The 10,631-nt window shown below is 36.6% G+C and overlaps 1 protein-coding gene across 2 annotated transcripts; it reads left to right on the top strand.

Moving 5' to 3' along the window:
* The first annotated feature begins 998 nt into the window (after positions 1-998).
* LOC113317828 lies at positions 999-6,235 on the top strand. 2 transcript variants are annotated; one of them, XR_003344043.1, is made up of 3 exons: positions 999-1,061; positions 1,812-3,869; positions 5,314-6,235. XR_003344043.1 is itself a non-coding variant. In XM_026565953.1 (2 exons), exon 2 carries the CDS (start codon positions 2,477-2,479, stop codon positions 3,704-3,706), a length of 1,230 nt encoding a protein of 409 aa, XP_026421738.1. In that variant the 5' UTR covers positions 999-1,061; positions 1,812-2,476; the 3' UTR covers positions 3,707-6,235. The 2 variants fall into 2 exon arrangements, 1 of the variants encoding a protein (XP_026421738.1); XM_026565953.1 differs by having other exon boundaries at positions 1,812-6,235.
* Positions 6,236-10,631: the final 4,396 nt, after the last annotated feature.

The following is a 10,631-nucleotide window of genomic DNA, read 5'->3' as shown; positions in this document are numbered from 1 at the left end:
AGTAAACGGGTAGGGTGGCGGGTGTAGGCCATATCCTACCCACCCTACCTAGGGGTGCACATACCCTACTCATACCCGCCAATCCTACCCTACCCGCCAGTTTTTTAACCGTATCCTACCCTATCCATTATTTGGCGGGTAGGGTGGCGGGTAAAGATTTTCTTAACCGCCAGTAAACGGGTAGGGTGGCGGGTATAGGCCATATCCTACCCACCCTACCCGTTGTGCAGCCCTAGTCAATCATCAGATAATTAGCTAGTGAAAGTAATAGGGTGGCTGTAAACTGAAGACTCCATCAGTGGTGAGTTCCAAGAACACCAAATCCCTAATTTTCTAATTGTACTTTATTGAAAATCTGATTGAGAATGGAGAGAGTTTTGTATAAATAGAGAAGGGGGTTGTAAATGAAGAAGCCAAGCCCGGAGTAGCCGGTGCTGAATCATCTGATAGTCAAAGAAAAAAAAGAAAACAGAAAGTTTCTGTTTTGGACAAAGTGTTGTGCTGAATCTGCATTTTGGTATTTGAATTTGCAAAGCCTGCCTGTTCTCCATCTCAGTTGCACTGTGGCATAGTCCATTGGTTTAGTTAGAAAGCGTCTGTCTTGTAGCTAATCATATTGTTTAGTTTATTTTAGATTAGTGTAACTTAGATTTAGTCCACTGTATGGTTTAGTTAGTGCGTAGATTGTAGTCATCAGTTGCATCTCATTTCTGTCATGTTCCCCACTTATCTGTAGGTGCATATATCTTAATTAGTTAGTGCCTAGCTTATAGTAGGTGCATATATCTTAATTAGTTAGTGCCTAGCTTATAGTAGGTGCATATATCTTAATTTGTTTGCCATTATCGGTAGTTATTAAGTAGTGACAATCCTACAGTATATCATTCCATAAAGCATTGCATTTCCTTAAGTAGTTGCACTTTGTCTTGTTTTTACACTAAAATTCGATCTGTAGTCAACTTTAATGTTCATTAGTGGTACTGCTTAGTCCATATTTCACGATACTCAGTCATTTTCATTCCCTTTAGCTCTGTAATTTGCCGTTTCATTTTCTGTTGTTGGTAATAGCTTTAAGGAAATTTGCTTTCGTGCTTCCTATGCACTTCTTAGTCATGTATATATTTGATTAGATCTCTGTTTCCCTGTTAGTGTTAGTATAACTTAGTTATTTAGCTCATTTGTGTATATAACTTGCATCTTGTTCCATTTAAAATTTTCTATCATTGCATAGTAGCTCTTCATTGACTATTAGCTGAAGCTTTTAAGTTCTGTATCTTGCCATTTCTGCAAGTCAAGGCTAGTCTGAGTCAGTTTCAGTGCTTAGCCCAAAGTAAATGATTATGGAACTTCTATACCAGCTGCTTATAGGTCTGTTAGTAAATTAGTCTTTGAAAGCGTCATCACCCTGTAAAATACCATTTCAAGCAATTATCATCTGTAGGCAGTTGCATTCAGTAGTTTAGCTTGTATATTTGTTGACTTTCTGTTGTTTTTAGCTTTTTCCGACTATAGTATATTATTACAATTTGTAGCTTTCCATTTTATTTAAGTTGTTTCAGTAGTTAACACATCTTAGCATAACATAATTATTGTCATAATATCCTGTTAGCTTGTAATATATTCATTCCCTTAGGTTTGTGCATCTATATTCATTTCATTAGTAGTAGTGCATATCTCTGTTTGCATGATAGATACCTCTTACGGTGCTCCCTGCAACATATCATTTCAGTTTCTGTTTACAGTAACAGTTTCACTCTTTGCTGTTAATGGACACCTCGGGGTACTGATTTTTTTTTTTTTGGAGCTGTTAGGTGCATGCGAAACTGAAATACACACCAAAGAGGAGAGGGATAATAAGGAGCAGCACAATTTGTGGTACCGCCTAAACCTAGCTCACACCAGCGGTATCGTATTCTCAAACTTGATGATCTGTCTTGAAATGTCCTTCCACTGAATTAATGTTCTTGACCATTGTGAAACCCTGCAACATATAGCTTCTTTGTGCACAGACCTGAGCTGTTTGAATAAATTATTTGCTAGCTGAATTATTGCTTCACCGCGCCTTTCTCAACTCTGCAATCTAGGGTGTCCATGAACATGGCCCTGTGATATTTTGAGAACCATCTGTGCTGACTGGAATTGCCATAACATCTGTGTTGAATTGATTTTGTGTGCGTAATCTCTAGCTTTGGAATATCACATGCATTACTTCCCTGTAGTGTGAATTGCTTGGTTATCTGATTGTTATAACATGCTGATTGATGTTCTGTTTTAAAAAAGAGAAACATGTCAGGATTTTGGACTGGTGTTAGGGATGAAAAATCATCACATAAGTCAATCAGAGAACTAACTTGCACAAGAGCATGCTTCACGTTATGAGTTTCCAGTAGACCATGATGTCAATAACTGTAGGGATTATTACCAACCTTTTCAAGGTTCTGAGCTTCCATATACGTACCCTAATGGCTATACACACATGAACCAATCACCACTATGGGAAATTGACCAATCTTGTACTCCCTTTGAACAACTTAATATGCTTTTAAAATTGAATCTGATTCATTTACAAAATGAGGCAAGGGGGGAATTTCAAGATAAAATGTTTGTTTGTCCTAATGAAGTTAATCGTGAAAATAGTGTATCTATTCCTACTCATGCAAATAATATTGAATATGAACCTGATATAGAGGTACATGAATGGAATAGAGACACTAGGGTTTTGAATGGGGCATTGCATCCTTGTTACAATGATGATGATAATGATTTGATGTTGGAAGAGCATATTTACTCTGAAAATGTTGCTGTGAAATCTTCTGTTACTGTAACCTTAAACTCCGTTGCTGCGACTTTGAAAAATGATGTTTCTTCTGATTTTCTTATCCGTAACTCTGAAATTTTGGATGATATTGATATGGATTTGGGGATTGAACAATTGTTTTGTGGAAGTGTGCATGATACACAACTTGCATCTGACCTAGGGATGACTGAATTTTTTATTGTCACTGATGATCTTATGCTTGAAAGTAACTTTTATGTGTCTAAATCCCTGCCTAGGTCAAAATGTGTTGTGTCTTCTGATTTTCTTATGCATGAGATGGAGACTTTGGATGATTATGATACTGAATTGGGGTTTGTTGATTTGTGCAAAGACTGTGAGCATGATAATGCATTACTTGTTTCTGACTGGGAGAAAACTAGGCCGCGTACTGATAATTGTGAGCATAAAAATGAACATAACTTAGATGTATGTAGCTCCCTGCCCGTGTCACAAATTGATGATCTTTCATCCAACCTAGAATTGGTTTGTAACAAGATTGTAAAAACAACTTTTCTGAGAGTTCCCAATCTAGGATTAGAACTGTGTGCTTCTCAAGTCCTTTTGGACTATTTTGCTGCTAAATATAATACATTTGAGGAACCACAGTTGGAATGCTTGTCTCTGCCCGTCCTTAACAAAGTCCATTTTGAGTTAGATCTTGTGCATGATGCACCCCCAAAATTACTAGAGTTTGTGTCCAAAAACATAGCAGCTGAAAAATTCAGGTTTGGGGGTAGCTTGGTCACTTTGAGTGTCTCACTGGCTGTTCTCTGTTGTTGTATATGTGTGATTAGACTGTTGATGTTTCTGCACATCATCTTTTGGGTTGATCCTCAACTCTTTAGGTTGTATATATATGGTGACTTTTTCTTGTATATAATCCAGTAGGTAATGCTATTTTCTATCTTTTTCGTGTATGTATATTATGCTAATCCAATGTGATATCAGCTGATTTCTGTTGGACCTTGGCCATGAATAATGGAGTTCTGAAATGCTTTCGCCAACATCTAGTAATCTCTTTCCTTTTCTCCATCTCAGCATGTTTCTCATGGTATGTTGTTATAATTCTGTTTATCTTTTGAAACATTGAGGAAAATGTTTAGTTTAGGTTTGGGGGTGAAAAGTAGATACCATATGACTGATGGCATGCTATAATTGAAAACAGAACTCTTTCTTTTTGTTATAAAAAAATGAAAAATGAAAAAAAATGAAAAATGGAGCTCATTTACCTTGATTTGTGATACCTGTGCATGTATGAAATCTTAGGGTTCTTAGTCTAGATGATGAGGCACCCCTGATTCTAGCACAATTCAAATGTGATATAGAAATTTTGCACATGCACGATCTACCAAGCGTGTATAGCGTCGGTGTTTCATAGGTTAAGTAGGCTGCCAATCATCTAGAATACTGAATGAGACTTGACTAGCTTGTTCTTTGGTTGGCTGGGATAGAAGTTGGAGGATACATTAAGAAAAACAACCATTGAATTTGACCGGGTGCATCGAAAAGGACTACCTCTTGCTAAAAGTGTCATGTTTTTTTTTCTGTTTTTGTAAAGTTGTTGTGTCATCTTATGTTTGTATCTGTGTTATTCCAAAATCAGTTGAGGAAGAAATTCAGAACAAAAAAAAAATATCAGTTAAAAAAAAGAAAGAGCAAAAAAAAAAGCAAAAGAAAAAAAAACAAAGAAAGAAAGAAAAGAGAAATTGAAATGAATTGTTATTGTCTTTTGTTTCAAACCATTGAGTCAGATTCTGTTATGTTTCCTTCTGTATATATGAATGTAAATAGTCTTGTAATAATCAAGGGAGGGTGTATGCCATCGATGTACAACGCGGGTAAGCTGAAATATCACCAACTCATTAGGTGAACATTCACGATTATCGTAAAGCCGGACAACTAACTTGTCTTTGAATTCAGTTCTTAGCCTAAAAACTATCTCTTAGTAATTGGCAGTCTCAACTTCCTAGAGTAAATCATTCTCCATGCATGTCTAAGGTAGATACACTTTACACTCTTATCACATGTCCTTGGTTGTTTCAGTGCTAGAATTGTGCCTTTAAAATCTAGATTGACATATCCAATTGCTGTGATCTAAAACTGAATGCAGGATCACTTTCATGGAATCTGAGCTTATATTTTGTCCTAGAACTTTGTGGGTATGTTCTAAGCAAGCCCTCACGAGACTTCAACTCGTCCACTAGGGACACTTAGTGGTTTAAAAGGCTTATTGGATTCGCTAAATGCAATCAAGAGACCAGCGACAGCGGTGTAGGTAGAATTTTCTTAGTTTTCTGTTTACTCGAGGTCGAGCAAAATTCAGGTTTGGAGGTGTGATCAGTGCCTAATAATGCATATTTATTGGCCATTTTGTTGTCTTTTATCACATCCCAAGTGTTATAATATCTCACTTTATATCAAATTTTGTATTTTGCGCATTTTGTCCATTAGCGGGTAATTTTGTCGGAATAATCTCATTTTGTTTGGTGTTCTAGATGGTTGGGTAAATGGTGAGAAAGAAAGCAGTGGGTTGATACAAAGGGAAAGATCAGAGAGGACATGGTGTTCACATGAGAAATGGAGATCAAAAGAAGGCTTGTGACCATAAGGGTTAAAGTGGAGGACCCAAAGCTTACACGTCACGAAGGTCATGCCAGGTGATACATTGTTAACATATTTGAAACAAAGATATAATACAAGTCAGAACTATCATTCTCTCATACACCTGAACTTGGTATTAATGCCTAACACACAAGTAAGCCTTTTATCTCCTGCACAAACTTTCACTTCCCAAGATCAGAACAAAAATCTTATCCCACCCGAAAACAGTACCTCATCCCTACTCCACCAGTGCCGCCTATCTTTCTCTCTCGATCTGTCAAACCCATATCTTCTCCATCTTTCCCGAATCAATCAGATGTCCAATTCGTAATCTTGTTGTTTTACCCATTTCAAGCCGCCCTAGATGTCAATAGCTGTTACTCGAGGAACAATAGGCCGACGAATTTGTCTCCAACAACAGTGAGAATGGCGAAGGAAGGGTCCGAAATTCCAGTTCTCTACGACGTCAACATCACCAGATAATTAGCTAGTGAAAGTAATAGGGTGGCTGTAAACTGAAGACTCCATCAGTGGTGAGTTCCAAGAACACCAAATCCCTAATTTTCTAATTGTACTTTATTGAAAATCTGATTGAGAATGGAGAGAGTTTCGTATAAATACAGAAGGGGTTGTAAATGAAGAAGCCAATCCCGGAGTAGCCGGTGCAATATGTTGTTAGGTTTAGGTTTTATTTCAATGTTTATTATGTTCTAAAATTCTCTGCTAGGGCAGAGATGAAACCCTTTAATCATTAGGAGTTCTTTGTTTGATTTTACTTGTTCTCTATGGGTTTTCAATGAAAAGCATGATTAATCTCTGAATTTTGGCAAACTTCTTTCACCTTGTATGTCAAGCATCCTAGGCTGTTGGATTAATTCTTTGTCAATGTTCAAGCTTATGTAACTGGTTTTTAGTTCAATCTGTTATTACCTGTGCCTTAGAAAGACAAGTAATGCTAGGGATTGACATATTTTGCTGAGGTTAAGTTATTTATATGTACAAGTGATTTATCACATCTTCAAGGTGTTTGAGGCTAGTACTTCTATAGCTCCTTGATTGAAAAGAGAACTAGTATATCAATTAGGGAATTTTTAGGCTTTTAGAGGGTGGATTCAAAGCCCTAGTTATCTTTATATTTGTTTTAATCTTGTTTATTTAGTACAATCATAACCTTGGTCGTATCGACGACAACCTCTTAATTTGAATTAGTAAAGTAAGGCTCTGAAATTCAACGTTACACCAACCTAGTATCTGTGGGTTCGACCCGTATTTGCCCTGTTTACATTGTTGACACCGTGCACTTGCGGTTAGTATAACTGTAGGTATCTTTCTAAGCCTACCATTATTCTTCTAAACAAAAAAAGAAAATAGAAGATTTACTAGGCAAAATAAATAAAACATCTACTAGAAACCGATCACAAGCTGAATCAAGGTTCACATTCGCCAGCTTCACGGGTTTCGAGGTATTTGAGCTTGTGATTCATAATATCAGCTGCATCTTCAGAGAAGATATCCTTGTTGAGGAGTTCTTTAGCTTGTGACTTTATGAGACCAAGGTCAGTAGTAACCTTTTTCAACTCAATTCTAACCATATCAAGATCCTTCATTGTATCAACAAGTTGCAGTTTTGCTTCCTCAAAGTATTTAACAAAGTCATGAACCACTTCAGCAGAAATCATATCCTCATTCTCAACATCTTGGTGTGAGTAGGCATAGTAGCATGAGGCATTAGGTGCACCATCTTCTACAAGAGTTCTTTTCTTCCTCCCTTTTGATTCTAAACTGAAACCTTTCTCAAGAAATCCCTTTGCAAAATCACCATAGAGAGATGAAAGGGACGACATTCTTGGTAGCCCAAACCTAGAGTATGCATACGTGCTTTACATAACTTAATAGGTTGGGTACTTAAGGTTTCTTAGGGAAGGAGTTTTTAGGTTTTCCTTAGTTGATCCGTGCCAGACATACGGGTAGCCCGTACGAGATCAAACTTGACCCAAACGAGAGACAAGCGTCGTTTGAACACGACCTTGCAGAAAAAAAAAACTCTGTTCACAAGAGGAAATCATAATGACTCCAAAAATCTATGTCTCATAAGAGAAACAACTTTTAGAGTGTATGAGTAGCACCTTGTTTAACCAAAAATAAAACAGAAAATAGAACTTTCAAACAAATACTTGTGAGAGTATTTTTGCAAGGACACTCATGCTAAAAACGATAAGAAGATAGCTTGAGAGTCTGAAAATAAAAATTCTCACAAGTATACCTGAATATATCTCTCAACTAGGATTTTTGTGTGAGAGATTTCAACCTTGTGATCAAGTAGCACAAGTATGAGCTTTTAGCTCATCAAATGAATACTGTTTTGGGTTAAACCCCTTTCTTTTCTGTACTTTGGAAGAAAACTGTTATGATGTGAAAAATTATCATAAAATTTACCATCATCATAATATGACACATAGTTTGAGTCCTTACCAGAGGGTTTTTTCCTTGAGGGAATGGACAACCTGTTGATAGTTTCCTTATTCCTTTTAATCATCTCCTTCAGGATATTTCTCATATCATCATTTTTGCTCCTTTCTTCTGGAAACTTACTCACATCAAGGACAAAATTGTCTACTCTTTTGAAAATAGAAGAGACTTGTTCCTTCCTTAAATGTTTTTTGTTAAGACTTTTGTTCTGCTTCGGAGCATTTGAGGAACTCATAAAACTGACTTTCCTGGTAGCATGCACAGGGTATGTACGAAAACCAATTCGTTTAGACATACGAATGTCAGTTACACCTTTGAGGATTAATTCTAAGGTGCGTTGAAGTTGAACAAGGGATTTTTTATTCAACCTAGATTTACCTTTTTGTTTACCAGAACATTTTTCCTTACAATAGAGACATACTTTCTGATCACAAGAGTGATTAGACAACACAGTCTTAACAGTCTCGTTAGGAGATTTCTTCCTTCCATGTGATGTATAACATCCTTGATTGGAGGAGACTAAAACATCTTTTCTGAACGGAAGGGGTTCCGATTTTACTTCTGGAGCTGAACCATTTTTAGTCGTAACATAAGTACTTGATATGTTGGACTGCTTAGAGCATCCTTGAATAGAGAGTTTACTCAAGCGATGTTCAATTTCTAAAGCATCCTTTTTGAGGCTTGCCTCAAGAGATATACATGAAGAACGATCTTCAATATTTTCTTTGAACTTGCAGTCCCTTACAATACCAAGGAGAACATCGACATGATGTTTTTACCGATTAAATCTATCAGCTTGGATTCTAACAAGATTTAGAATCAATTCACTCTCTTCAGTTGTTTCCCGTTCATTTAGAGAGATAGACTCTTTTGAAGGGTAATCGGAATAACACATGTCGGAGCATGTCCGTCTAGTTTGAACAAAGGGTTCGTCTATATTTGAGATTGAATAATCTTTCTCTTTAATAGAATTAGACGAGACAAAACTTTTGTTTCTGGTGACGCGTTTATCAGAGATAGTACTCTTGTCCATAGAGTCAGATCGCTACAAACACAGACTTGTAAGGTCTTGAACGTGTTTGTCTGCTCTGATACCAATTGAAAAAGCGGGGTCTAACAACCTCACCCAATATTTCGATTAACAATATTTATGGACAAACTCCAATATACTTTCAAGAGAATCAAATAGACTCAATTTTAATAAAGTATATCAAACAGTTATATCTCTCTTTCTTGATTCAATTCTTTCTCAGGCAAATAGAAATATGCGAGTCTAATTGAATACAAGAGAAATCACTTGAACGGTACCAAAGACCAATGTTCAAGGATCAATCAATTTCAATCAACAACCAAAGGTCGGATTTCCAATTGATTGATTCAAACACACAACCTGTGATATTTCAATTATGTAACAAAATATAATGCAGAATAGAAATAACACAGACACCAGAATTTTGTTAACGAGGAAACCGCAAATGCAGAAAAACCCCGGGACCTAGTCCAGATTGAACACCACACTGTGTTAAGCCGCTACAGACACTAGCCTACTACAAACTAACTTCGGTCTAGACTGTAGTTGAACCCCAATCAATCTCACACTGATTCAAGGTACAGTTGCGCTCCTTACGTCTCTGATCCCAGCAGGATACTACGCACTTGATTCCTTTAGCTGATCTCACCCACAACTAAGAGTTGTTACGACCCAAAGCCGAAGACTTTAATAAACAAATCTGTATCACACAGAAAAGTCTACAGGAATAGATAGATCTGTCTCCCACGAAAATACCTACAAGATTTTGTTCCCTCTTTTGATAAATCAAGGTGAACATGAACCAATTGATAAACCAGACTTATATTCCCGAAGAACAACCTAGTATTATCAATCACCTCACAATAATCTTAATCGACGCGGCGAAACAAGATATTGTGGAATCACAAACGATGAGACGAAGATGTTTGTGACTACTTTTCTATCTTGCCTATTGGAGATACAAATATCAAGCCAATCGTTACGATTGTACTCAAAACAATAGAATCAACAAGATCAGATCACACAACTACGAGAAAGTAGTATCGGTCTGGCTTCACAATCCCAATGAAGTCTTTAAGTCGTTAACCTGGTTTTTAAGAAGAAACCAAAGGTTAAAGGAGAATCGACTCTAGCTAATACAACTAGTATCACACATGAGGTGTGGGTATTAGGTTTCTGATAAGAAATCCCCAATTACTTATAATTCTTAATTAAAACTAGGGTTAGGGTTAGAAATCCCTACATTCTCTTGTTTTAGGCATTAGTTTATTTTTGGAAATTGTTCTATTTTAAGAATTTTATTTTAGATTCCTAGTTATAGAAGTAGTTTCCTTTCTAGGTTACCTTTCCTTAATTTTATAGTTCAGTGGCCTATATAAGAAGGTCTAGTGTTATTAGTTTGATTATCTATGAGAATTATAAGTTTGTTCTAAGTTTCTATGTTCTTTTAAAGTCTACTCTGCTGGTCGTGGGTAAGAACTATTAAGTTCTTATCAATTGGTATCAGAGCAGGCGTATCCTGTTTATGACCAAAACTCGAAAACAAAAACAAGTAATTATGAAAAAGCAATTAGGTGAGCTAACGGAGAAGATGGCTGAGATGACATCAAATCAAGCTTTGTTAATTGAGAGGATCGGCTAGCTTGTGGAAAGCAAAGCAGTTGGGAATAATGAGGGAAAAAACCAATCAAAAAGAGGAGGTGAGCGATTATA

The sequence above is a fragment of the Papaver somniferum genome, chromosome 10 (assembly GCF_003573695.1).
Source record: "Papaver somniferum cultivar HN1 chromosome 10, ASM357369v1, whole genome shotgun sequence".
NCBI classification, from domain to species: Eukaryota; Viridiplantae; Streptophyta; class Magnoliopsida; order Ranunculales; family Papaveraceae; genus Papaver; species Papaver somniferum.
The sequence above is the reverse complement of the archived record's forward strand: the minus strand, read 5'-3'. Positions and strand labels throughout refer to the sequence as shown.

Excerpts from the sequence above, each read along its gene's own strand:
- LOC113317828 (XM_026565953.1), top strand. The coding sequence starts at position 2,477 with ATGAACCAATCACCACTATGGGAAATTGACCAATCTTGTACTCCCTTT.